Source organism: Amblyomma maculatum, chromosome 1 (genome assembly GCF_055883805.1).
Source record: "Amblyomma maculatum isolate TAMU_Amacu chromosome 1, ASM5588380v1, whole genome shotgun sequence".
NCBI lineage: Eukaryota > Metazoa > Arthropoda > Arachnida > Ixodida > Ixodidae > Amblyomma > Amblyomma maculatum.
The window spans coordinates 101,065,166-101,093,143 of record NC_139344.1 but is presented as its reverse complement, the minus strand read 5'-3'; the positions used below and the strand labels follow the sequence as shown (position 1 = coordinate 101,093,143).

At 48.5% G+C, this 27,978-nt stretch overlaps 2 protein-coding genes across 2 annotated transcripts in view; one reads left to right on the top strand and one right to left on the bottom strand.

Moving 5' to 3' along the window:
• The first annotated feature begins 835 nt into the window (after nucleotides 1-835).
• Nucleotides 836-27,978, top strand: part of kcc (solute carrier family 12 member kcc) — a 353,291-nt gene continuing 326,148 nt past the window's right edge. The window contains exons 1-2 of the mRNA XM_084588671.1: nucleotides 836-1,060; nucleotides 3,475-3,775. Coding sequence (XP_084444797.1) covers nucleotides 3,643-3,775 — 133 coding nt within the window. The 5' untranslated portion in view covers nucleotides 836-1,060; nucleotides 3,475-3,642. The remainder of the gene's footprint in view (nucleotides 1,061-3,474; nucleotides 3,776-27,978) is intronic.
• Nucleotides 25,560-26,189, bottom strand: LOC146203323 (coiled-coil domain-containing protein 134-like). The gene has a single exon (XM_084587523.1). It carries the CDS (start codon nucleotides 26,073-26,075, stop codon nucleotides 25,560-25,562), a length of 516 nt encoding a protein of 171 aa, XP_084443649.1. The 5' UTR covers nucleotides 26,076-26,189.

The window sequence follows — 27,978 nt, the reverse complement described above, 5'->3', positions numbered from 1 at the left end:
TTTCTTTCGTGGTTCTCCATCGCCAACTCGCCCAGAGACATTTGTGGAACGGGTGTCGGATCTATATGAAGCGCGCAGGTACGCATCTCAAAATCACAAATTTGTGGAGGCAGACTCGGTATATACGCTCAGACTGTTTATTATGCGGCAGCCGTAACTCTAGAGATGGACCATAGGTGTTCTGCTGTTTAGGAGTTGTGATCGTGCGCCAGGGTGCGGCACCCTGACTGAATGATTTGAGCGCCCTTTCCTCCAAATGAGACAAAAGAAACAATGCAGATTGTAACGCAACAGAGCTGGACGCTGCTGCGTTTACGTAAGCGAGGGGCCTGTCGATCGCCATTGGTTGCTGGCAGCCGTCGGCAGTCCGGAGCGCACCGAAAGCAATTCACAGACGTGTCACGCGGGTGCTCACACCTGTGCGTGCCCTCACCGCGGCGCAGCTGCTGCGGCCTTCTCGCTTTAATTTCCCTCTAGTTTGGAATCGCCCTCTTTCTCGGCCTGTTGTTATTCGTTTTGCCTTTTTTCTATTTTTTCTCTCTCTCTCTTTCATTGTTACTACACAGCTGCGTTCTCTTGTTGCCTGTCTGCTCACGTTGTCCTCCTCCACATAGCACTGATCCAACTCGCTGGCGTTGTATTTTTTTCATGACGTTCTTGGTGCGGCCAGGACGTGCGCGCGTTTATTTATTTATTTTTTTTTTGTTTTGTTTTGTTCGTCTTCCTTTTTTCTGCGGCCTCTTTGGCAAACGCAAGCCGCTCCGCGCGGCGCTCGCACGGACGCGATGAAACCCGAGCCGCGCGGCTCCAACACGCGCGCTTGCCTCCTGCTCGGCCCTCTTCGCGCGCTGGCGAGCCCCGCGGGATCCAGGAGACGTCGCCTCCTCTTTTTGTTTTTTCGCCTCCAGCGCCGGGTTCTCTTCTTTGGCTCTCCTTTTCCGGCAGTGCCGCTCTTGTTCTAGCCACTGGTACCAACTGGTAGTCGGCGAGCGGTCGTGAATTTTCGCTCTTTCGTCAGTCTCGCCTCTGCAGCTTCGCACGCACCGGGAGCCCCAACCGAGTGAGTAGTAGTCACGCCGTAGTAGTTTTCTTTATTGCCCCGATCGTACCGTACGCCGCGTAGCCTTTGTTTCTTGTGGGCCGCGTCCCGACGATCGTGCTGCTGGACAGCTGCGGGAAGCCAGCCCCGCTTCGCACAGTTTATCGCGCCGTCCACGAGGCCCACGCGATCCGTGGGCGTGAGCTGCGGTTCTTTCTCAGAGGCGACTCTATCGTTGAAACAGTTTTGGGAGCTTCCCTAACAGGTATTTAGGCGCCACTCTGTCTCCCTTATTCTTTTTATCCGCTTTTACTGACTGGCATTTTGTGCAGTTTTTTTTTTTTCGAAGACCTTATGCAAGGTTTTTAAGAACACTTTGAAGCTTTGCTAGTCTCGGCTGATTTTCTTTGCAGTGCTCAGTCTTATTTTTGAACGCACATCTTAATGGGTCAGGGTGGCGGCGCAACATCCGCTTTGACGCGTGATTCGAAGGGTCACGTGCCTGCCGTTAGCGTTGCTGAGGCAGGGGGCGTTTTTGCGGCGCGGGAAATGGGCGGAGAAGGGACAAAAAGCGGAGTCGAGGGCAAGGATGTCCCGTCCTGACCTCTCCAGAACTCCAGGGTTGCCTCTTGGAACCGATCTCTCGCCATCCGCATGCACAAAATCACCCATTGTGTCTCCCGGACTTACGCCTTTGCCGCGCCGCATCTGGCCTACCGTATATGTCATTTTTGCTCTCAAAGCTGTGTTTCGCCCTTTAGAGCGCGCGCTTTGCTCTTTCTTTCTTGGTCTGCCCCTCTACCCGCCGTCGTTTTTTTTTTATTTTTTTTTCTGCGTGGCAGTGAAAGGAACACGTGTTATTATAATCAGTTCTTCACGAAGCAAGCTTCCGGAAAAACATAGGTAAAAACTGGAACAATTTGTAGGGGAAAATAATGAAAACAAGTAGGCTGTCGACACGCCTTCACCCTACATATATCAGACACTCGCTCAGGAAGTGTTCAAATATTAGGCTGAGGAAATAGACTGCCTCTACAAACACTATGCGAAACCAAGTTTAGTTGAGATACCGTAGCGCTTGGTGCTCCGACGGAGCATTTCCGAACAAGTACGGACGAATAAATCGACGATCCAATTGGCCCTGCGTATAAACCATCATATACGGCAAGTTATGCCAAGGAAATTTGGCTTCTGTTTTCCAACCGCTCAATATTTCGGCGTCGGCAAAACGTGAAACTCTACAAATCTTGCTCCCAGCGTTTTAAACGACGATTAGGCATGCGGATTGTGTTCGCAAAAAAAAAAAAAAAAAATGCTTTCCGGGTATCTCGCTTAATGTGCGTGCTGTAGTAAAAGGCCTCCCGCGACACCTGCGTGGAGGCTGGCGAAGCGAAGCCGAGGTCCCTCAGCGCCCGCCGCACGTGCAGCTGCGAGCCCGCTTCTTGCATCTGTGCGCTACCGGAAGCTGGAGCCTCGCGCTGCGTCGTTATTAGGCCGGCTTAGGCGCTGTTGCGGGGAGACGCAGCCTTCCCGCAACATCTGCCTGGCGACGAACGTTGCCCATCTTTCCCCGGAACCGTACCGTCGCAAAAGGCCACAAAAGGCCGCGTCGCAGCTTTTATGGACGATTCGCGTCATTTCCTCATTTCTCTCTCTCCATCTGTTTTAATTCCGACATTCGCTGGATTTGGAATCGTCCCTCTTTTCGATGAAGGCGGAACGCAAAGCGGCGGTGTGCTGTGTGAGTGACACAGCGCGGGAATAAAAATAGAAGAGATCACATTCAAGAGGGTCTAAAGTGGGGAAAACCGGTGAATTAAAGCAGCAGGTAGCATTCAATGTTAGGAGGCGTTAGCTTGTATTGTAAAGCGTGTCAAAACGTGTTTATAAACTTCTCGCTGCGGTGAGGATACCAAGCACGTTTCCGCCTTGCAATTTTTCCCCGCGCGGTAGTTAATGGTAGTTAGAAGGCGTTTAGCGTTTACGTTGGTCAATGTGCCTTTAAAAGCTCGACAATCGTGACTACCAGCTTGTTAACGTGTGTGAAGGCACGCCACGCCGCTTTATAAAAGAGTCAATAGCTTTCCCGAACTCAAAGGCGGAGTCGTAGACACAAAAGTCAGTTGTGTTTCGCAATGCTAACAGGGAACACGTGAAGTGCAAACGCGTTAAGTATTTCACGAGCACCCTCATTTCCCCTTCATTTATCTACAACCGCAGTCAGGTAGTCTTCATTCTTCATATGGCATCCTTGTTGAGATCTGTTGCCTAAAAATAATTTGATTTAGAGCTCACAGTAATAATAATATTTACCGGCATAACACCCCCCCCTCCCTCCCCTCACCTCTCACCCCCACCCCGCATAAGCAGGCAGTTGTCGTTAAGGCTACATATTTTTGCTTTTTTTTTTTTTCCTTTTCCGTTCTTTCATGCAGACAGGGCCGCAAGAGACGAGTCGTGTTTGTGTATCTTTGTAGAGTTGGGGAAGCTCGCTGGCGAACCCAGGAAGAGAGGAAGCGACGGTTCTGCCCAACGGCATGCTGGTGCTGCGCCGCCTCGACGGAAAACACGAGTGCGAGGCCACCTAGCGGAGTTTCCCTGAAATGGCTAGTCGGCTTGGTGTCGTTTCCTTCGATCTCGATAGGATCGTGGAAGATACCGACGAAGCCTTTGCGTCCACATCCTCCAGCACCAGACGCCGCGTCCGCTTCCAGGAACTGCAGCACCTCCTCCAAGGTCAGATACACCTGCTTGCGTGCAGCGATAGCGTCGCAGTTTGCAAGCCCGCTGCCTGCAGGCTGTGTCGCTGCTAAACTCCGGAAACATCCTCTAGGCGGGTCGTGTCGACGTGTGCTGCTGAGTGTCGGGCGGCGCATTTCGAACGCTGTGCGGGGTCACGTGCCGCCGCGTGTCACATTCACGTCTTTGTACAGGTGTTGCGACGCTCGACATGCAGACTGCCTGCCTGTCGTCCGGTGCAGCTGGCCGAAGATGTCTCGCGTGAAACGAATGGATGCATACCGTTTGAAAAATGTTCTCTCGGGGCTGCTCTGACGAACATCATGTCAACCGCCTCCCAGAATTTCTGAGTCTTTGAAAACAGATGTCGCCGAAAATAGACGCCGCTGCCCTTGCCAAATAGCTCTCCGCTCGGCCTTCATCCAGTCAAGCGTGATGTTTTCGACGTCTCGTCTACATAAAATTATTAGAGCCGACAGACGTTGCGCTGACTCGTTCTCTAACGAAGTTGTTTTCTTTGCTAGGTTAAAAGTTCGATACAAGCGTAGTTAAAAATATCACTTCAGCCTGCTTTTGTAAGTGTCAAACTAAACTATGTGCTTCAAGAAAGCCCGCCGCTAATTTTTACCTATAGGCTCTTTGAGGTATGAAGGCAATTTTTGCGACACGATTGAACCGATGTTATCTGGGTAACTGTATATAACAAACTCCTTAACTTTTACAGTCAGGCGCCTAGTGGCTATTAGAGATTTGTAGTCGGTCATTATTAATAGCCATATCAATTTTTGGGATTTTGGTACCCGATTACCTTCGGCGCTATGACTCAGAAGTTTTGCTATCTCGCGCCAAAAGATCGCAAACACGCGCTTTAAGCACCGCCCCAGCGTCATCAATCAGTGGCTTAAATGCTTCGTCATTTTACCCCGCAGCGCAGGAGTCATTGACTGACGGCGCTGCAGGGGCGCTGCTTAGAGCTCGGCTTTTCAAAACTTGTCTTCTGGCGCGAGGTAGCCAAACTTTTGAGTCACAGTGGCGAGGGTAATCGGGCATTAAAATTCTAAAACCTGATATGGCTATCAATAATGGCTGGTTGCAAATCTCTAATTGCAACTAGACGCCTGACTGTGACAGTTGAAAAGCCAGAAATTGGTTATCGAGCTTACAAGTTAACATTATTGCCCTGTTATCTGAACTCCGCCAACATTGGTACAATTGTGACCCAGGAGCCGTCTCTCAAGACGCCTGTATTTAAAAATGAGTGGCGCGATTTCTTCAGACACCTGAGCGGAACAGCAGTTGTAGCTAGGGCTGTCTTCACACGTCCGTGATTGTTGCGTCTGGCCGTTGTGAAACAATGCGACAAGATCACGGAACGTGTGAAATAATAGATAGAATTGCAGTACTAATTTATTACAGCAGTGAATGCCTAGTCGTCCAATATGTGTGATCTGTCAGTTGGCTCGTTAACCACTGTTTGTTGTCCATGGCGGTGAAGAGGCGATCACATTGTTTGTGGCATGACAGAATGCCCTGAGGTCTGCTGTGATTCACATCCTAATTAATACGGGGGCACATGGGGCAACTAGATCAATCTTGAGGTTTCATTAATACGAAGAGTGAGGACGGCGGCTTGATAATACCCTGAACGAAATGTGAGAGTAAGGGAAGGAATTTATACAGTGAAACAATACAGTGAAGGGCGAATTGCTACACGAAATTCAAGCGCAGGTGACGACTACTGAGCCAGGGGATCCGCGATTTTTTTTTTATCATCCTCTTTTTCCTGGTTCGATCCTCATCAGTCACGTTTCGATGAAGGCGGAACGCAAAGCGGCCGTGTGCTGTGTGAGCGCACGTACGTTAAACAGCCCTAGGTGGCCGAAATCTTCGGAGCCCTCATGGCCTGAGTCACTTTGGAACGTTAATCTCCACACACCATGAAACATCATACGAAAGTAGAAAGAATATTTATAAATACAAAACAAAGAAAAACAACTCACTCATATGAAATAAAATGGTGCAGGTCATTCAAAAGACACATTCATAAGACAGCAAAGGAAAATGGCGCCAGCTTTTGGCCCGAGAGGGTTATCACCACTGCGTTGAAGACCAGTCAGTTTTCAGGGAAAATAATCGATGGAGGTGTTAAGTTTATTTTATACGGTTCATAGTGAGAAGGTATCAAAGGGTAATAAGGTGCGGCTAAATAGAGCTCGAACTTTACTGATGTAAGCAATCGACGCGTGCAATAAGTAAATACTTTGAGAAGTCAATTTAGTTTAGTCATTTGTTATTAAAAAACGCGCGCGCGCGCGCGTGTGTGTGTGCGTGTGCGTGTGTGTGTGTGTGCGTGTGTGCTTGTGCGTGTGTGCGTGTGCGTGCGTGTGCGTGTGTGTGTGTGTGTGTGTGTGTGTGTGTGTGTGTGTGTGTGTGTGTGTGTGTGTGTGTGTGTGTGTGTGTGTGTGTGTGTGTGTGTGTGTGTGTGTGTGTGTGTGTGTGTGTGTGTGTGTGTGTGTGTGTGTGTGTGTGTGTGTGTGTGTGTGTGTGTGTGTGTGTGTGTGTGTGTGTGTGTGTGTGTGTGTGCGCACCTCGAATGTAGCTAACAGGAAACTTCGGGGGGCGATGAATGAAATTAAGCGAGCCAATAGACGTTGCTAAGCTTCTGTATCCTTAAATAAACTACTATAGGAGTGTACAAAATTTCTGAGGCGCATTCAGCGTAAGTCGAAGTAGTAAATGCTACTTTTATCTCGAAATGTTTCCGGGCCTGAGTGAAATTCCGGCAAAAACAGCCACGCGCACAATTACCACTATTCACGAAATGTTTTGCTTGATTATTTGATGAAAAGCCCGACGCTGTTTGTGTGATTCCCAGAGTACTTACACGAAGATATATTTTCTGCACTTTACTGTCCTGCTTTCCTTCTTACTATAGCATTTAAAAATGCTAAATCTCAAATGTGGTGTGGATCCCGAAACGACCCATGGTCTACAATGGGCGTCGTAGTGATGAGCTGGGGAACAATACCGGCTGGCCAGGGGTTCTTTAACCTGCATTTATATCGCATGTCACACGAACGTTTTTGTATTTCGTGTCCATTAAAATACGGCCGTCGCGGCCGCCATCGAACCCACGACCTTGGGATCAGCTGCCGAAGCCATTGAGTCAAAGCTGAGAATTTAGCATTTCAAACGGTAAGCCTGCACCTCGGTTGGAAATGACGTCTGGATCAAACTGCAGGAGCGCAATGAAACAAAAGTTATTTCACGATCAGCAACGCTATCATCGGGGAAAGCTGTATGGTTCAGCCAACAAGGGTAAAGAGATAATTAATATTTAAGGGTTTTAAGGCGGCCAGTACGGAACTCAATAGGATGTCAGGTTTTGCGGGTTAAGTGGGCAAACGATTATTTTTCGTGGAAAGTTTGTTATAACGCATGGAAAGTGGATTCCCGCTGGTGTTTCCGAAATCGAATAACTTTTTACGCAACGACGTGGTCATTTTACAGAAATCTTTGTTGCCGTAAACCTGAGGGCTCTGAAGCTCGAACCTCGGAGGTGCGGCAACAAAAATTTGACAGTAATTGACCGAGGCTTGCCAGAGACGCATTTTATCAACCTTTTGGTACGACGAATGCAACCATTGATGGAGCTTGGGTTTTAAAGCGTTATGGTACGTGGGAGTAAAGCAAATGTTTCATTCTTTTTCTTGAGCGGGAGAGGGGGGGGGGGGGGGGGGGGGGGGGGAGAGATAGTGCTCAAGTTTCTCGAGCTTTACCAGCGATGTGATGAAAAGTGACGTTCATCATCAGTGCGTGGGCCGGAGAGGCTGACGGGGCTAGTTCCGCGTGTGTTCACATCCTGTATATGCTATTTTCTATCAACGCGATCGTCATGAATGATCAAGTTTTCTCTTCTACAGGCGGTTCTCAAAACTGCCGAGGCGGGCGGTTGGGGAAAGTTCTGTTATATTACTATTTTGGCTTGGAGGCTCCGATGACATACGGAATATATTTTGTAAAACAAAAAGTGTGCCGTGCGTCCCTGTGCCTTCCTCCCCGAGGGCCATGTCAGCTTGCCTTTCTTAGACAGTCGTTATTCCATCGTACTTGGTGGTGGTGGTGGTAGTGGTTGATTTTTTTTTTTTTTTTTTTAATAATCAAAAAGAAGGAAAAGAGTATTGCCGGCCGCGGCAACTGCTATCTAAATACTGAAGCACTTGAGCTGCGGCCGGCGGGAAGGAAAAGGGGATAGGGAGAGGATAGCGAGGGGAAGTAGAGAGGGGAGCGATAGGAAGAAAGGACAGGGGGAGCTTTGTACATTATTTACAAAGTAAAGACGGTCAACGAGTTCGCATCGCTCGCGCGCAAGTGTCCGAGCACTGTCCACAAATGCCTGCGCGCGAGCGGCCCTGCAATTGTTTACAAAATATATACACATATATATGTAATACCATTGATGTATATACATAGTCGCGCGCACGTAGCGTCCTGTCGCAGACAGATCGTGCGCGCGACACAATGCACCAGCTGCCGGGGTGGGGCGCCCGGCAGCATACGTCCAAGGTAGCACGCACGGAGCGTTCAGGTCACGCACGCACTACCTGCCATCGTACTTGCTGCCAGCGTTTTTGCGCAACTTTTTTTTATAAATAAGACCATTTACTCAGTGTTCGCCTCGGTCTTGCTTAGGGGTCTAGGGGTTTGCACCAGAAATGAACAGGGCGAAAACATTTACAGAACAGGAGACTTTTGAGCGTGCAAGCAGCAGCTTACAAGCAGGGATATGTATGTACTTTCGTGTGAAGCAAAGTTGCGCCGGCCATCACACGAAGATGAAGGGGCTTTTTGGCTGCTGTGCGTCACTGCTGCTCATCCACGCCCATTTAGATGGACACAGAGGACTATGAGGAGTCGGCGCGTATCGATAGGCTACGGCCATTGCAACGACAAGCGAAGAGACCACTGCGGGTGAAAACGGTGCCTTTGCTAAGTTATATAAAAGACTCCACAACGAAATTCAGGTGCCGCCACGACAGGCGCTGTCCGAAGGAAACTGCATGCGTCAGCAACGAATCTCTAGCGCTGATACCAGGGGCATGCCGCGCCGTCGTTAACTTCACAACGGCGAGTTTCGGTCAGGTTGAGGAAAGTAAATTACGAAATTCAATTTCTCAGGAATAAATGAATTTTCTGGCGCAGTGACGACCCAGGGAGTTATTGTTTGCTGAGGTTAGTAATTGGACGGAGTTGCCCTCGGTGGGAGCAGTCGGAATGATTGCGATTTAAGCCCCGCGCAGACGGTGTATTTGCCGATGCTGACAGTGGAGCTGGGATGAGCACGAGCGGACGAACGGACTCGAAATTGCCCGCACCACAAAAACGGTGTTGGTGGCTCAAAAGACGTACATTTTTGGGGCGACGCAGAGGGCGCGGTGCTCGCAAACTCCTCAAATATTGCGGTGAGGAGGCAGGCCTGCACCAAATGGTGTGGACTTGCCCACACAATCCACCTGATGACCCAAATGCAGTGCCAACTATTGAGGGGCGGGAGGCCGCCCTATCCAGCTCTGGACAAGAGGCCCAACGGGCCCTCGTGACACGCGCGCGGATAGCAGCGGCAGCCGCTGAAGTCCCGGACTATAGGGCCCCACATGGACATCCCCACATTCCCCTCCCTTATCTCTACTCATTAAAGTTTTTCAGTCTGTCAGTAGCAGAAAAACGCTCAAAAAATCTGCTCTAGTTTAATCTGCTCTAAATCTTCTCTAGATTAAATTGATGGCCATCATTGCGCATAGTGGCGATATAGTTGGTCACGTAATCAGGAAAAACAACGCAGGGGTAACTAATTACGCTCGCAATTACATAACGCTGACGTCGCGAACACATTGAGAAGCGTTTATGATATGGTTTGGTCGTATGGTCGGGCTTGCCACGGGACGATGCTCGGTGCATGCGCAATTTAAGCGCGCGGAAGGGTGGGAGCGTGCTTCTTGTGCGTCATGGTGCTTATAGGGTTATGTAGACCGCGCATAAGACAGCCAGTCTGTGCAGAGAATGTATCATTGTAGCATTCGTTCACAATGTGGTTGCACTGTGAGGCACAGATCCAAGGATTTTGCTTTCTTTCGTAGCAGATATTGCCAGCAAATCTGTAAGCGGGAAAAAAAACTTCGGAAAGCAATGCATATACAAAAGGAGTGCGAACTAAGTGCGGCTTTGACAATCTCCTGTCCTCTAACGTGCCTCTAGTGAATGGGCACAAGCAAGCATATGAGAACGAAATGACGAAAACAAGCGTATGCTGACAGCCAAGTGTCATCTGACATCATCATCATCATCATCAGCCTGACTATACCCACTGCAGGGCGAAGGCCTCTCCCCTATTTCTCCAATTAACCTGGTTCTGTGCTAGCTGCATCCACTTGACCCTTGCGAACTTCTTAACCTCATCCGCCCACCTAACCCCCTGCTACGCTTTCCTTCCCCTGGAATCCAGTTTGCTACCCTAAGCGACCATCGGTTATCCTCTCTTCGCACTACATGTCCTGCCCATGCCCATTTCGTCTTCAATTTCCACTAGAATGTCAATAACTTGAGTTATTTCTCTGACACACTCTGCACGCTTCCTATCTCTTAATGTTACCCCTACCATTTTTCGTTGCATAGCCCTCTGGGTTGTCCTACACTTAAGTAGAACTCTCTTGGTTAGCCTCCACGTTTCAGCCCCATAGGTGAGTACAGGTAAGATGCAACTGTTATATACTTTCCTCTTGAGCGATACCGGTAAGCTGCTAGTCATAATCTGCGAGTGCTTGCTCAATGCGCTCCATCCCAATCTTATTCTTCATGTTATTTCCTTTTCATGGTCCGGATCTGCGGTTACTACCTGTCCTAAGTAGACATATTCGCCTACTGCTTGCAGTGCTTCGCTACCTAACGTAAACTGCTGTTCTTTCCCGAGGCTGTTGAACATTACCTTAGTCTTCTGCATATTTATTTTCAAGCCTACCTTTCTACTTTTCCTGTCTAGGTCATCAATCATTATTTGCAGTTCTTCCCCCGAGTTAGTTAGCGAGGCAATGTCATCAGCAAATCGCAGATTCCTGAGGTATTCTCCATCTACTCTTATCCCTAACTGCTCCCATTCCAAGTCTCTGAATACTTCCTCTAAGCAAGTTGTGAATAGTACTGGGAAGATCGTGTCTCCTTGCCTAACACCTTTCTTTATGGGAATTTTGTTACTTTCTTTCTACAGGACTCTGGTTGCTGTGCAGCCACTATATATATCTTCCAGCACTTTCACGTACGGCTCGTCTACCCCCTGATCTCGCAGTGCCTGCATCACCGCCGAGGTTTCAACTGAGTCAAATGTTTTTCTTAATCAATGAATGCTATGTGTAAGGGCTGGTTATATCTGGCTGGTCATCTGACATGTAATGCCTTAAATGCAGCTGCTAAAATCACTATAGGCGTGGTGACACAAACAGTATGATATAAGTAGCACGGAATTGGAACAAAGTAGGGCGCAACGTGAACGCAAATCCCATGTCTATTTATGCATTGCAATTTGCCTTCCTGCACATGGTTCGGATGTGTTCTTGTTTTTTTTCTTGCGCTGTTTCACAACAGGAGTTGCATGCTCGACTACATGTTACAGTAAAAAAATTGTAACAAACACGTTTGATAGTTTACGCTGATCTTGCATGCGCGCGTCTATCCCGGCTGTTGTCCTGCTGCCTACGTAATCGAGCTGTGAAAAGCGAAGTTGCGAAAATATCGCGTGCTGTAGCGCCTAGCGCTGTTTTGACGAGAGCGCTTCTTCGCACGCGAATTTCCGCTTTAAGAATGGTGGGAGGTCTTCATGCGTGTACGTTTGTACGGGTTTATTTCTTTTTCTCCTGTTTCGTTCAGTTTCCTTGCACAGCTCTGTGCGTCCCCGAAGAGTACTCTGTTTATTCTTCGGTGCGGGTTCGGGCGCCTTCGTAAACACGGCCCGCACGCTCTTCACACGCCTTACTAGACATTTGTTTTTTGGGCGAACTCCGTATGCATGCGTGTGCACGTAATGCCTGTTGGCATTGCTCTTACGGAGACGTTGTAGGGCGCCGTGTTTCTCTGTGTGCAGTAGTTTGTGGATCATTTAGTGCACAGCATCTTCGGCGGACCACCTTGCACGTGGACAGGATGTCTGTTCTTGCGTGTGTTTTCCGTAGCATGTCCCGGGGCCACTTCCCTTAATGTTAGTGTGTGCTGGCTGTGTAGGAACTGTTTTTTTGTTTTTTTTTAATGATCCCGAAACGATACGTATGATAATGTCTTAATGCATCAAATCCATAATGGCTATTTTTATGAGTATTCCAGCAGAATTTGGAAACTGTGCATGGACAGTTTAATTTACAAATATATTTAAGAAAGTGATCCTGGTGAGCACTCGCAACCGACTAGGATGACACCTTACAGTGCGTTCGTAGCGGGCCCCTTCTCGTTAAGGCCAACTGAACCTTCTGGGTGCACTCTCTCATTGAACGCTCCCAAATGACGCGCACGGATCGGGGTGCGTACGTTAAGACGCCGTAAATATAGTGGGGATTTAGGGCGCCGTCGCGTCCTTCTTTATTATTTTTTTTTTTTCCCTTGAGGGGCGGCGTTCGCCGAGTTGAAGAAGGAAAGGAAGAGCGTCATTTTTTACCTCAGATATGTTCAATGTTAATGATGCTAGCTCAAAGACGCTTTCGCTGCAAAGATTGATGGGATACCGATTGTTCGTGCGTTTTTTATTTCTAATTTTAGTAAATAGGCTTTTTTTGTCTCTTAAACGATGCGCACTGGGGCCTACACACTCCGGCATCCCGATCCCGTCGGTAGTATACGTGCCGTGGAATCGCGCGAACGCGGTATTTTAGGATGTGGAAGCGTTGGCTTAATGATTATTTCCTATAGGGAGGCATGCAATGTGCGACGTAAGTCCGCAATTGGTGAGTGGACGAGCAGTAAGTCACGGTTGGAGCAAGAGAAGGAATACGACGTCGTTCCGCGGGCTCGCTTCGGACGACGGACTCCTGAAATCTAAGTGCAGTCCAGCTGAATATTTCTCATACTGCTCTTGTCATTTTAATTATTTACTTTCTGTAAACGAGCATTCAATTAAATAAATGTTCTAATTCAATACGACCCAATCTCGAAGTTTATTTGACGAAGCAGGGACGCGTAAGGCACATACCAAGAAGAAGAAACAAATCGCAATATCGACCAGTAACACCTATTAAGAAGGAATAGTATGCCTTATAAATTTTGCTGATTATATTTGTGCAGTGAAACTGCTTCTGATCGCTGCCTGTAGAGCGCCTTGCTGCATCAGGATTCTTACGTCATGAACTGCGTTCCTGTCTTCTTTTCCTGCCGCCATCCTCTCGTCAGCATTCGCCTCTGCGTGGCCCTCATATGGAAGGAGGCCTCTTTCGCGTGGCATTTATAAATGCCTGGGAGCTGGCTTCTTACCAGTCGTCATTTAACCCAGCGTTTGCCCTTTTTTTTTTCTTTTTAGTAGAAATGGCAAATGTATGCCCGCCTTGCTCAACGGAAGAAACGCTTGAGTTCCGTGTGGCTCATTTTCTTGCACGAGTAACCGCGTGCGAGTAGCAACGGCTGGCGTTGACCGCCACAGGGCCACCACATGGCCAAGGAGAGCCGCGGTGTCGCGAAAAAGCAGATCGGCGGGCCGGTAAGGGGCAGAAAGTGCAGCGATGCGAGGGAATCAAACCGACAAAAGAGAAACGGTTCGCTTCCGCGAAAAGGCAAAGCACCAAGACGGACTGTCCAGCTCGATGGCTACCCGGAATGAGCACGCGTGTGCGTATGCGTGCCTGTGTATAGGAGGTCGGCTCCTCTTTCGACTCAGCGGAGGGCAAGAGCGATCTCTGTCCAGGTGCAGCTGAGCCTCGTGCGCAATTTATTGCGGACCGTGGGCCGTGTTTGCCCGAGTCATTAGGGGGACGAGGCAGAGACGATATATCCGACCCTCGGAAGGCGCGCATGCGCACCAAGGGCTTGCCTGTGCAAGACGTCGAAATCCTTTCCTTGGTAGAAGAACGTCTCTTGTCCGCGAAATTGCCAAGGCAACGCCGGCCGGGCAGGTAGCACGCGTACACACGGACGGGGGTCGGCGCACTCTCGCTCGGGGAGCCCAGGAACAAAACGGGCATCGTAGCCGGCGAACGTATCGCTTGCGCGGGCTTGAGATGGTGTTTTCGATCGTGCATGCGGGATCGCGGCCCGCGCTGCGAACGCGGCGTAGAGGGCCCGGCGACGCTAATGGAGGGAATGGCAGTCGAAGAGTTTGCTGCCAAGCTGTGCACTGCCCTTTCGCTATACGGGCGGCTCCCGTGAACAGCCTCGTTTTAGACGTGCTTAGGAAACGTGTTCACCTTCCCTCGATCGTGCTCCGGTGGTAGTGCTTCCCTTTCTGCTAGAGCCACGCGGTGAAGCAGCGGCCAGAAATGTACGCTGTACGTTCGTTACCAAGTTTTCGAGATTTTATTTGCGATTCTGTAAGGACCGCCAGAGCGAAAGCGTTACGAATACCGCGGTACATGACACGAAATTTTGATTTGCAATGACTTTTCAAAACGCTCCGTTGGGGTTGCCTAATCATAACGTGAATATTTGCATTGCGTCAGCACTTAGCGGACGATTGCGGTGCTTCTTTACCTGACCATGGGAAAGCGAAAGCATATGCTATCAAATGTCAATTAAACGCCTATGTGTCCGCCAGAACGGATACTCCAATAAAAGGGGGGGGAGGGGGGGAATTGACGTTGGGCAAGGACACGAAGGCATTGAAAAAAGTGAAATGTAAGGAACGCCATGTGCTACTGGCATGTTCGCCAGAACGAGTTAATGAGAATCTTGCCCACGCACTCCTGGGAGCGTATGTAAAAATGGGAGAGCCGCGTTTGCCTCTCTGACTGAACAAAATTTCGGTTATGCTTTTTCATTTCTCGGCCCTGCTTTGCTGTCTTTAATGGGCCCTGTGCAAAAGCGGAATGCTCTTGGTGCGGCTCACTTTCGCCCCAAGGCCTATGGTCTCGCAGTCGGAGCAATTAACTTTCTCGTGTTGTGGGCGATGTGTATTGAATGTAATTTTCTTCTATCTCCCTGTCTTCTTCTTCTTCCCTCTATCTGCGGCTAGTAAGAGGTGCATAATGAAGCATCTGATCGCGGCTGCTGTACTATAGAAGCGCTGCAGCTCCGCGGTCGCCTGCGGGCAGACAACCATTGACTTTTTTTTTCTTTAATCGCTGCCTTCTCTCCGCACAAGCTGCCCAGTGCAATCGCACCGGTGGCCTTAGCAATAGCTGTACTTGGTTCACACAGCCCTGGCGCCTTGTTTTCGGTCGTGCGCGGCCATTTTGTCGATGGAAGACCACTATACCGACTACCGACAGTAGGTCGAATAGTCGAACTGCTAATATCCCATCATTTAGAACGGCCAGTTTTTCGATCGAAATTACCCATTAGTCTGAGCACGTTGGAGGCACGGCTGAATTTGGCTCTTATAGGAAGACCTTCGGGTGCAACCAACTATTAGGAACACACGTCACTAGTTCAATCTGCCTTTAGAAAGCCCTTCCTTTATAGTACGCGGCTTTTGCAAATTGTTTTTATTTTTTTTTCCTGGTTATAGAATTCCATGCAGTGGTATCGATAGAGCGTAAACGGCGCTTTCTCGACTTTACTGCATACGTCTGCAGTGGCTGTGGTTCTCAAGACAGTGTTTCATGAAGCATGTGTTGTCATGAATGGACTGTTTCTTTGCTGCTGCTAAGGATGTGCACCCATAGGAACCGGCTGGAGGAAAGTGAATGTCACCGCTGCACACTGGAGAGCATCGCTGGCTTCTGATTAAATAAATATTCTTGCCCTGGTCCTGTATGCGCTTTCCTGCTTCCCCGCTTAGATCTGCTGTACTGAATAAGATATTGTCACCTAGTGGTGACGAGGTCGATGACACAAATGAAGGGGTCGATGATGGCACTGAAGAAACTCTTTATTGGGCTGACTTGCGCCCGCGAAAGAACTAAGCAACTCGGCGGCGCTGATAGCAACAAACGTGCTCGTCGATCGTCGAACAAAGAATGCCCGTCACACTCGTCAACGCTCAATTTAAAGGCTGCTCAGAACAATCTAGATGACGTCGCAAACTGCTACTAGTGCACCCTTGAACGTTGTGGAAACATACGCAAGTGATCGGAATCTTCGAGACAGATCTCGGCGCATCTTTCGCGACAAAGACAATGATAACGCGTCGTATCGCGACAACGAGCATGAACAAACACAGGATACAGAATTGATACGCGTGCCAGAATCACAGTGATAAGGCCAGATGCCGGCGGCTGTTAAAGAAACAACAAATACATTTTTGAAGGTTTCGCGGCAATATAGCCAAGCCGCCCAGAGATTGTTTCGTTCTTCCAAACAAGAGCTGAGTTGTTTTGTTTTGCGTTCAAAGTCCCATGTTGGAAAAAACCTGTCCGTCTTACTGAATCAATATTTTTTGTTGGGCTACTTGGTCCATTATAATATGAAAAAAAAATAATAATAAGCGCGCATGGAGTAGCCCGAAGACGAAAAGAAGAAGGGACAGGAAAGAAGCCCACTAAAGCCTTCGTTTTCAGGTGGCAGAAGCGGGAGGAAGCGCTAATTTAGGAAAGAGGACAGGAAGCGTGGGAGGGTGGGAGGCAACGGATCGACAGATGACAAGTGGAGAGGGAACATTTATGCTCACGCAAGTTCTAGCGCATTCATCCTATTGCTCATCTACACTTTTTGTTTTTCTCTCTCGCCTTTCGTGCAGATCGCTGGATGAACCTTACGCGAAATTCTGCGGGTGCACTTTTCATAAACATTGCTTGTGGTATCACAGTGCGAGCAATCAGAACGCGGGAGCGCGTGGTTTTGCTGTTAACACGTAAAACTCTTTCTGTTGCCTTCTAGGGATGTTTGGTTAATACGGGAAAGCCTGCTCGCGGAATTTTGTGCTAGGTCGATTGAGGACGTAATTCGGCTGATTATCGCTCTTGGTGACTCGAAAGGCGTAGTCGTTAAGTGCATTATTCGTGTTTATCCTGGTGTTTCAGATAAACTGGAGCAAGCTCTCTATTCTTTAGCGCCTTTTTCTTTCATTTCTGTCTCCCTATTTTGATCGCGAGGCATCGGGCTGCGGAATTTCATCTCTTTACCAGACGGCGGAGAGTTCTGCCATTGAACATTTCAAGAAGCGTATGCCTGCAACTACATAGTGAGCGAGGAGGTTTGCTGAAAGTCTAGCGCTAACAGCAAACGAAAGAAGTGAATGACTGCAGCGACAGACAGCCCTCGATGCGCATTCCCGCTCTCCGCAAAGGCGCCTCACATTCCTACTGTAGCTAAACAACGTCCGCGGCTGTAACTCGGACGAAACGGTCGCGCGCACCATCGCTTTTGCGTGCCGTGGAAAAACGACCCTGCGCGGGCATCCTTTACCGCAGTGAGGCCAGCTTGGCGAGTAGCCCAGTGCCTATACATTATCTCGCACTTCTGGTGGCATTGAATCGCTTTGTTGCGCCTCCCCCGCTGTTCGTCGCACCGTTCTTCGTCTGGCGGCGTGCCGCGCGCGCCTGGCACTGGCAGTGGAGCACGAAGGGTGCCGCAGCCGTTGGAGGCAAACCGGGAGAAATGATCGGGACTGCGGAAATTTGTACATCAATATAATAAAGAGCGAGAGTAGCGGCACACAGGCGACGTGAAGAATGTGATCGGGAGAGGGGGAAGAAAGCAGGGCTCCTTCACTCTCGACTGAAAGAAGAGTGGCCAAATTCCTGCGCCTCTTCGATCACCGCCCCTATATACGCACGTAGATATACCAAAAAATCGATTCTCACCCTCCTTGCTAAGCCGTTTTTCCCAAACAGGGACTCGGCAGTGTACGCCATTCCGTCTTCCTTAGCCTCTTTCGCCGCCGCGTCTGTGCTTCTCGCTCGCTTCTTTCCCATAAGGGAGGAACGAATCCAGTGATACGCATGGAAGAGCCGGCACAAATAATAGGGAACTGCCTGTTTGCGCTGCCAGCGAAGGACTACGCCGCGACGTGGGGGAGGAGGATCCGGAGCTTTTCGTTTTCTGGACTACGCCGCGTAGAACTCCCCTTGCCACTATCGTTTGGCGGCTGTGTGCCTCTGCTTCTCTGTGCTTCTCCCATATCCTTTTTTATTCTCGTGATTCAGCTCTCTCTCTTTCTCTCTGCCCTGGCCTTTATTTCCCATCTCTCTCTTCCCCTCCCCATTTTTTCTTCTTATCATCGCGTTCTCGTCTTTTCTTCTTGGGCGCCAAATCACTCCCAAGTCCGTTGTCTTCTTCTGCGGTCGTTCCGTGTCAGCTGTCTGCGTCTTTCTTTTTCGTTTCTGCGGCGTCTTCATTCCGACTTACTCGATCAGCTGCGGCGTACTGAATACGCAGCCGACGAAAGTAGGGCATGGCGACGCCGATTTGAAAGCGGCCGGGGAAAGTGCAGCGTCGCCAATGGCAGCCAAGCCGCGCGTGTGCCTCTCTGTACCTGCTTCAGCGGCTACACGAGAGCCTTATCTGCGTCACTCCTACCTTCCCGCGCCGTCGGCCTGCTAAGGAGCGAACTGTGTTTCGATTGTTTACATTTTTTGCGTCTCGAATGGGACGTAGCTTCAAGTGGGGCTGCGTCAGTTTGGACGGTGTCGGTTTGCTTTCCTAAGCCGGGCTGCTTATTGTTGGAGAGCGCAGATCATATTGTGCTCGGTTTACTTGCAGTTTGCCTTTGAGGCAGTTAATTTGCGGCGCACACAATATTAGCCGAATTCAACGGGAGTGCTTTTACTGCTATTTGCTTCAGAAAAACCTAATTGAATTAATGGAACTCTCCGTCTTGTCTCTCATTTAAATACTGGGGGCTTCGAGCGAGCTAACATCTGAAAGCCTCTGAAATCGGTGCGTCGTGGCCAAGGGCGTTTTCTGCCGCGCGGCGTGTCTGTATTAGCCGTCTCGCTTGAGAGAGACGTCTTTAAAGCGTTGTGAAAGCAGACCCATCTGAACTGTTTTCTTCAATGTGTTTTGAGGGAATTGAGAAAGGAGGAAGACGACTAGGCTTAATGCCGTTTCTTTTTTTCCTGAGCCTTTGTAGCAACCTTGCGCACCTGTTTCCGTGAGATTAATCCTAATTCCGTCTCTCAGTGTTGTGAAAAGAACACAAGTCAAACAGCCCATGTAGGAAGTACTTAACGCAGAGCGAGAACGCCTTCTGCTGGCACGGGTCCCTGGAAAGACTCGAGCAATACACGTAAAGAGGTGCACGTAACAAATCCTGCAAGAGACGCTAAGCGTGCAATTTTGTTTCGCAATCGTGCACGCCTGGAATAACAAGGTGTAATATAAGGTTGAAGATGGCGCTCTCTGTTTTTGTGTGTCTGTTTGGACTCCGCAAGATACGTGGCAGCGAGTGACTATGAGCAATGTCTAGTGCACATCACATCCTGGCTTTTCTTAAGACTTGCGTCTTCGGCAGCACAAGCCATGCTGAAAAGCACGTTGCGCGATTCAATCAGAGCGCCGATCCCTGTGAGATACACCGAGCCTGTAGCGACTGATGAGGACAGGTAAGGCCTGTAAGGTGTTTGGCAAAAAAGGGAACAGCCGCACCGCACAGAGACGCAGATTATACTATTTCGCCAGGTAAGAGAGTAGCGCAACTGTCCGAGTCTTCTTTCATTACCAGCTCCGCAGCGCGGTAGCTCCTTGGCAGCGACGTTCGTCGGTTGTTATCCGTGAGGGCTTAGCAGCAACAGCTGTTCGGAGGGGGGAGCTAACAGAGGGGTGAAAGGAGAGCAAGGCCGCGTCTGGTTTTCTTCCTTGTCCTGTGTTTTGCGCTGGTAATTTTGTTTCAAGATGTACCCAATGCGCCCAGCTAATCTCGCGTACCGGAATCTCAATACAGATGAACAGAGGCAATCCTCTGTGTACAATCTTGTTCACTATCCCTAAGGGGTTATGGACAAATCCTCCGTACTGGGAGCCGAAACGTCAACAGAAATTTGTTTTTTTTTTTTTTTTTTTTTTTTTTTCACTAGTCGGCGGCTCTTGTTTCGTCGGGGGTAATCCTTCAGTGTGGCGCCCTCCGTAACAGAGACTCGCGAACCCTGCTATTATAAATAATAAATATTGATAGTAATTATTATTATTAATATTAAATATTAAATATTATCCCTGTGCACCATGGCAGTGGCAGGCCCACGGTCAATGGCCACTCGGACGCAAGAGTGTTTGTCGTACCTGCATATGGGCCGTGTACTGCGCCTTGGAAATAATATAGAAAAGTTAGCAGTGCAGTTGGACGTTGTTTCTGTCGGTTGCCTTGATTACAGTGCCGTTGGCTAATACACTTTATAGGCACAAACTACATGGCAGGATTATCAAAAAACGAGTTGAACAAGGAGCGGGAGGGCAGCCCCTATGCGACTGCGACTGCTTCGACTAGGAGGTCTTGCCTAGATGTTCTGGCACAAGCGCTCGTTGTCAGGCGTGTGTATCGCGGTTCCTTTCCTGCCTCTTGTTCAACTTGCTTTATTTTGTGAGGAATACCGTGGTTGCATTGTTTATATTTCTCTACGAAAATGGTTGTTAGCAACTGGGAGCACCGATAACTGGTCGGAGAACCGTTCCAGGCGTTTGGATGCGAACTAGTCACGAAGTTGGACTATTGTTTTTATTTCGTTTATACCTTACCCTTTCTACACATTTAATGACACCCCGCCGCTGCGTCCACATTCCGATATTGGCGAAACACAAGGCGCTTATGTGCTGTTCGACGTCAGTTCACGTTAAAGAACAGCAGGTAGTCCAATCTGTCGCATCTCTCCACTACAGCGTCCATCGTAAATGAGTCGCTTTGGGACATATTGGACACCATAAACCAAACCAAACATTTAATGAGACACTTAGTGGGATACGAAAAACACGCACAGCCCGTGTGCAGATCGCTCTATATTGTGCTTATAGGTACGTTTTGCTAGCTCTGTTTCCTTCTCGTAAAACAGATATGCGCAGCTCAAATTTTCAAAAGGCATCACACTCGTCAGTGTAGCCTTTTTAAATGCGCGCCACTGTTGTGTTCGGCGCGTGAATGTACAGGAAAGCTAATATCTGACTGTGTTTCAAGATTGCACTTCCACTGCTTTCGTTGTCGACACTGTAATAACGCGACTGCTTGCTTCGTTCTTTCTTTTTTTTTTCAAATTTCTTTCCGAGATTTAAGTGCTACGTTGTCGTTCAGAAAGTGGCAGAATCTTCTTTTTTCATCAATATCCGTCGTTCCAGACTTGTATGTTTTTGCCGTGAATACATACGCTTCGTGTCGAATGTATTATTGTTCCAATGACGTATGTCTATTTTGTTCGTTATTACTCGCCCGTCTCTTTGCCTGCTATTATGATCGGGCTTCCAGCCGAGGTTTGCGCGGCTCCTGCAGCGGTCGACGGAGTGCCGGCGAGCGCCTGACGCTCTTGTACAAGTCCTGGTGCTGCGCCTCATTGCGCCAGCGCATTGAGGGGAAGCCTCGGCGTCGGACAAGACGGAAGATTCCTTAGACTGAAGCGTGCGCCAGGTGCCTGCTCCCTCTCCTCTCCCCCTCGCGCCGCGGCAGATTCGAAGCGGGAGACCGGCGCGCTCGCTATTGGACCTCTTGGGCCTCCGCCAATTCTGCTGCCTCCGGATTGGAAAATTCATGTAGCAAGCGTCCGTCGAGTGCAGTGCTGCTCGCCTGGAGGGGACGTGGCCAGTAGTTTTCGGCCCCCTTGCCCATGGTGTTCTGTTATCTACCACGACTGTAAATAATGTATAAAGTCGCCTTTTGTTCAGCTCAGCTCGTGGGCACGCCATCCCTCTCGTTTCTAACCATGCCGTCCGTTGCCATGGTGGTAGGTCCTTCGGCGTCGCCGAGGCAAGGGAAAGGGAGGCGTAAGCGCCATGGTGGTTTAACGAGGAAGGACGAGTGCAACAGCGCGTGTTCACGTGTTTGACATGATGCCACACGGCCGCCTAATTCATTTGTAGCTGGCGCGATAGAGTGCTGCGGCTTACTAGTTTACCGCGTTACAGCGTTCGGTCGGACGGTGTGTAGCAGTCGGTTTGCCATGTATTCTGTACAGGATACGGAAGTTTCAGCGTTGCAGTGACGATGCCGTTTACGCGTGGAGTTCGGGAAGTGTACCAGGAACTAGATAAAAACGACTAGTGAGCGTTTAGAAAATTGGTGTGTGGAAGGGAAAAGCGAGAAAATCTGGTAAGCAAGGTGCGTGTACGGCTTACGCGATGTGACAATACCTTTTGATTAAATGATCGCAAAACATAAGCGATAACTACCAAAATGATCACCGGAAGGCCCGCTCTGGTTAGTTACTGATCGTTCATGTTGGCGACGCGTCGCCAAACTCACTTGGGCGAAGGGCAAAGACCGGCAGAGATGGGCGCCTGCCACTAACTCATGTAAGAGCCGGATATCTATAAAGCTTTGAGAATCTGAATGAAATTGTTTCCTTTTTTTTTCTTTACAGAGGGATCAGCGTAACGACAACCCTTCTGAGATGACATCTACGCGACACAGAGCTTTAAGAACAGAAGTGAGCAATATAGGGTAAAAGAAAAACATTGCTTAGCCCAAGACCTGTTTTTACAGCTCTCCATCGCATATATCGCTTGTCTGCCAATCAGTCTTCTTGTTTAATATGACCTGGTTTCGGCTACAATGTCTTCGCCCTGCTGTTTCGTTTTATTTTTTCTGGTCTTAGCTGCCTTCTTGTATTTTGCGTTGCGGTTTATATCCTATCTCAGCACAACTGTTACTGCGCCGCTCTTTTCGTGAACAACAACAAAAAAAATAATAATAATAAAGAAGAAAAGAAGTCATGATCAGCTTCTCGCACGATTGTCAGGCGAGTTGGCTGGCGGTATAGGTACCTGTCCCCGTCGGTCTTTGTCTTTCATCACCGTGTGCCTCACGCCGCGCCGCCAAACAACGATGCGGGACTTTTAGCACAACGTGAGCTTGTAGGCTTATTCCTGGATTGCACGGTTTGACAATGCGGTCGTTGCAACGCATCCCGAGTCGCGCTTTCTCAGGACGAAAGCACGCTGCCAGTCCCTTGCTAATAAGGTGGTGCCTATTCGTCTCTTCCCGTCTTTCTTTTCCCCCTTCCGGTTCTCTGGACTGAGTGGTGGCAGTGACGGAACTAAGACTGATGCGGCGTCACCTTGTGTATCCCCCTATCACGGACTAGGCATTCCTGTAGAGTGAGGGGAGATAAGTCTCTCGCTGATGAGCCCTGTTTCTTCGCTTTTTGGCTCGACGCATGTCCCCATTCAACGCTGCAATGGGAAGAACAAGGCCATCGATTTTATTTTGTTCGAGGAACTTACTCGCATACAGCTAAATGAAGGCGTTGCAAGTGCCGCGGCAGCTGGAAAACGTTGCGTGCCATGAATGTTGACAAGAAAATCGCGTCTTAGCTTAACGGTTTGTTTCTGCGACGCTTTCCACCACGCTAGGGCCACATGTCAAGGGGAATACATGTATCTTGTCCTGACGTAGCACTGCTCTTTCTCATCCGGGTTGTATGTGATCAGCGCCACTCGTCGCCCGCGTGAATGAGCTGCAGCCTTACGTAAGTTCTACTGACGGTTTGGCGCATTTGTTTTTTCTTTTTTTGTCATGCCAACGAGTATTTTTAAAGCCTAATGGCACTATGCCCGACCTTCTTGCCAGGGAACGGGCTACTGCAATGTGCCAACTGGCTCCTGCCGGAATCACCAAGCGGGGGATGCCATCGAACGTTCTGGTGTACCTGCGGCGAGTCTGGTTACTTTAAAGTCCCCCTGACCATAATGAAGCTTCAGCGAGCGCTTACCCGATTTAAGTTGGCAATTCAGTAGTTGTGTAACGAGCGCCCACTCCTTTTAGCGTGCTCGTTTAGAGAGCACAATGCGGAGCGGCCTTTTGCTGGGACTACTTGTGGACACGCGCTGCAAAGCCCACTCGTGCATGCACGTTTAATTCCCCGATTGAGGTGTTTCCGACTTCTGCAATTCTGGCCGCTCGCATGTTAGTTTATGCTCGTTATCTGCTGTTTGACGTGCACTGAAGCGATTAAGATACACGCGCGTAGTCGTTGGACGACTTGCTGCCGTCTGACGTTGCATCTGACGAAAGGCAGCACATTTCGTACGAAGAATTCAAAGGTGGAAGTGCGCTGGAGGCGACTCTGTCCCACTCGGCGCTCTTCCGGGGGTAGGAAAAAATTTCGCCGCATTGTTCCTTTCCCTTGTCGAATAAGAAAAGTACCGCCACGTGGATACACCACAGTGCTTTGGTGCAATGTTTGCAGAGAGAGAGAAAGAGCTCCCACGCGTATAATTCAGGCTGCCTGTAGAGTTGGTCCTAAGTGCATTTCCTTGCTTTGCACTTGAAAAGTAACGTGGATCCATTTGGAGAGAGAGCTGAAGTGTTGACATATCCTCCTCTTTATCGTTCACAGCAATTACAAGAAGACAGCGTCTCTGTACAGAGCCTAGCTGCTAATTTGCGCAGCTTATTATTATTATTATTATTATTATTATTATTATTATTATTATTATTATTATTATTATTATTATTATTATTATTATTATTATTATTATTATTATTATTATTATTATTATTATTATTATTATTATTCAACCTACCCCTAGATGCCCTGCTTCGAGGGTATTCTTGGGCGGCGGGGGGGGAGGCAGTGTAGAAAAACTTGTATAAGAAAGATCGTGAACAATAAAAGGTACAATATAAAACAATAACAATAATTAAGCACGAGACAGTAAATAAAGAAGGAAGTAATAAAAAACAATATACATGCATTTATAGGTTTACAGAAAACAATAAGGCTTAACGGAAATGAAAAATGTTGAGTGTACGTATTAGGCACAAAAATAACAAGCAATCGTAAAAATAAATTGAATGAAAAAAAAAAGTAAGATTCCAAATGCCAGAGTCGCTGAGGATGAGATCAAAAAATTTTGAGGCGTTAGATTCAATAGCTATTTGTACTAGTAAATTTTCTCACTCTGTGATTAGTACGTCGGATATTATTCACGAATGATTATTATTCATTCAGCTAGCCTTCAGAATCCACTTGTAAAAAAAAGCATTCGTATGTTAGACGTCCGAAAATTGGCTCCTAGACGCTGTTTTTTAGCGCACAGAGAGACATCACAATAACTTAGCTTGTAATAAGAAGAGAAGAAGTGCCATAAAATTGTTGTTGTCGACTTTAGCACGTAAGTGTTACGACATTTAGGTTTACAACCCATCCTAATCAGCTCTGTATAGTACCGATTGAGCGTTTCCAATTATTGAATATAAAATATCTCGTTGAACGATTGCTTATGTGACGGCGTTTTCACTTATTTTTATTTCGAAAGCAATATCTGTGTTACAATTCGAAGGTGCCGGCTTGCCAGTCTGTGGTCTCGAAGAGGGAAGCATCCACCCGGATTCCTTCTTCTTAGAATTTTAAAATTCTAATTGAGAGTAGCCATGAGAGGCTGGGCAGTGCCCTAGTTAGGGGAGGAGTGTGGTCTCGAGTCGATTGCCAAGTATTAGCCGAGTATTCAGGTTGCTACTGGCAGCTGCTGTACTCGGCGTTTGCTTAGCTCAAGAAAACACAAGGGAGAACGCGCTACCTCATCATGTACAATGGATCTTCTTCTTGGACTTCTTAGGCTTCTGTGCTGGCTCTACTGACGCTGGCTGCGCGGGCTGCTTGGCTTGTTTAGCTGCATATGGGTTGTGGTAGTTGGGATCCTTCTCAACCAAGCCCAGTTCCTGAGCGACCAAGTTTATCAACTTGGTTGTAGTTTCATCATAGAGGTCAGTCGAGTTAGAAAATCCGATCGCCCAGTTGAGTACCACGGCACCGGCTTTGTTCGCATTGATGACGGCATGAGCAATGTTCGGCAGTCGCAGGATTATCTCACCAAAGAACGCCGTGTTCTCCAACACCTGTGACAATGCGTCTCTTGTACTTTCGTCCTCTGGGAAAGGGCCGCCTGGAATGTAGTCGGAACTCTCAAGCTTCAGCTTCGACGTTGTGAGCACCTCATTGATTTTGTCCAGGACAATATTGACTAGCTTGGCCTGCTTCTCGAAGTTGTCTAGTTTCAATATACTCTTCACGGCTTCGAGACGCTCCGCGCGACGCATCTTGAACAGCTTCCGATATTGCTGTACATGATGAGGTAGCGCGTTCTCCCTTGTGTTTTCTTGAGCTAAGCAAACGCCGAGTACAGCAGCTGCCAGTAGCAACCTGAATACTCGGCTAATACTTGGCAATCGACTCGAGACCACACTCCTCCCCTAACTAGGGCACTGCCCAGCCTCTCATGGCTACTCTCGATCCACTGCTTCGCCCCACCCCCGCCAACTTTAACCCTACTGAAGCACCATTAAGCATTATACACCACCCACCAGCCACCCCCTTAACACATCCCCCTGGAAAGAGGCTGCTCACGCACTTTCACCCTAAAAAAAAAAAAATGCTTTTGCTCCTGGGAAGCCTCGGACTAAGGTAAGATCATTAATTGGAGTCAGAGCATCGAGGTATTTAGTCGAGGATAAATTCGACTGCCTCCGCAAAATTTTCGCATCAGATGTCTGGTCGTCCTGTATTTTTTTTATTAATTTCGTGTTCTCCTGATGCTCAGCTAGGCAAAATGCACCATAACATAAAATGTGGCAGCGGCAGCCTTACTTTGAGTGGAGGTCTTGCCACAGTGCTGAAGCAGCCTTCTAACCAATTCTCTTGCCTTTGCTGATGCCATAGCTCACATTCTGTTCGTGTCTGTAAAATTCTAAGTGGGGTGAAATTCGCTAAATATAATCTGCGTTGACTTTCTTTTCGCGTTCAGTTTGAAGCCAATAGCGCTAGGTTTACCTCTGTCTCGTAAAGGCCGCGGTCTGCTCCACTGACTTATCATACTGTCTCCATTGCTTGCAAGAGTGCTTTTATTTTAGCCGTCTAATGATTAGGATGCCTGTTTTCCCCTCTACGTTTAATAAGATTAAAAAGAGTGAAGTGGAATCAAACTCGTGCTTTTCTTTTGCAAGACGAACTACAACATCTGCTGGATCCTCATTGGCAGTTTCTCGCTCATTTTCAGGTGACGCTGGACAGATTAGTGTCATATATTGCTACCGCATTTTCTCTTTCCATGAACCGACTATGTCTGCCATGGTTAACTGCTATTTACAAATGCACCTCCAGTCTCCTGTTGTTAGTTTTGTTTTGCTTCTTTCCGTTGATAATGAGCTTGGTATTATTAAGGCAAACTGTGCACAGAGTGCGTCTGCTATTGCTATGCTAGGGACTCGCGCAAGTTGGCGTGTTGAACTAACTACCTTTCACCTAACTAGCGTTCGTCTGTCTCGAGATTTCTTTTTTTCAAAGAGCAGTCAAATGCGAAAATAGAGTGCGAGTGCCGTCGACTGCCACCCCTTGTTGCTGTGCGGGAAGTGCGAACTTGATCACGCGGTAATCGCTTTTATTCTTCCCCGTTACGTATAATGGCGACGGAAGTAAGGATCGTTTAAATGATTGCGATCTCAGGTCATAACGCGTACCCTTCGTTCAGCCTTGTTGCATTTGCGTTGTGTTGGCATCGTGTTTATATGACTTTTTTTTTTCAAGCGCTGTAGTCCGTAATTTATCGTCGAATTCGCAGAAATTTTCGGCCGTGAAACCATTTCATTCCTAACGCGCGTCTGGAATTCGATCGACCACGGCAGTCGACCATCGCGGAGACGGCCATGGCGCCGGCCTGTCTCGCATCTGTGGTGGAGGGAAAAAGGCGGGAGGCCGTCACGTTGCTTGACGACAAGACGAAAGAAGTGGGAACGCGGAGCCATCTTCTCCGGACAAAATACCCGCATCCTTTGATATCCCCTTTCCCATTTATCTTCTCTACTCATGCTGCCAACGAGACAATACCGTCAGCACTGGCGTCGTGACGCTAAAGTGACCGCTGGAAGCACACCATTACATCGTTGTTTGTAGCCGGTTATAGCTGAATCGCATGCAGGCGTAATCTACAGAAGAAACGTCGCCTCA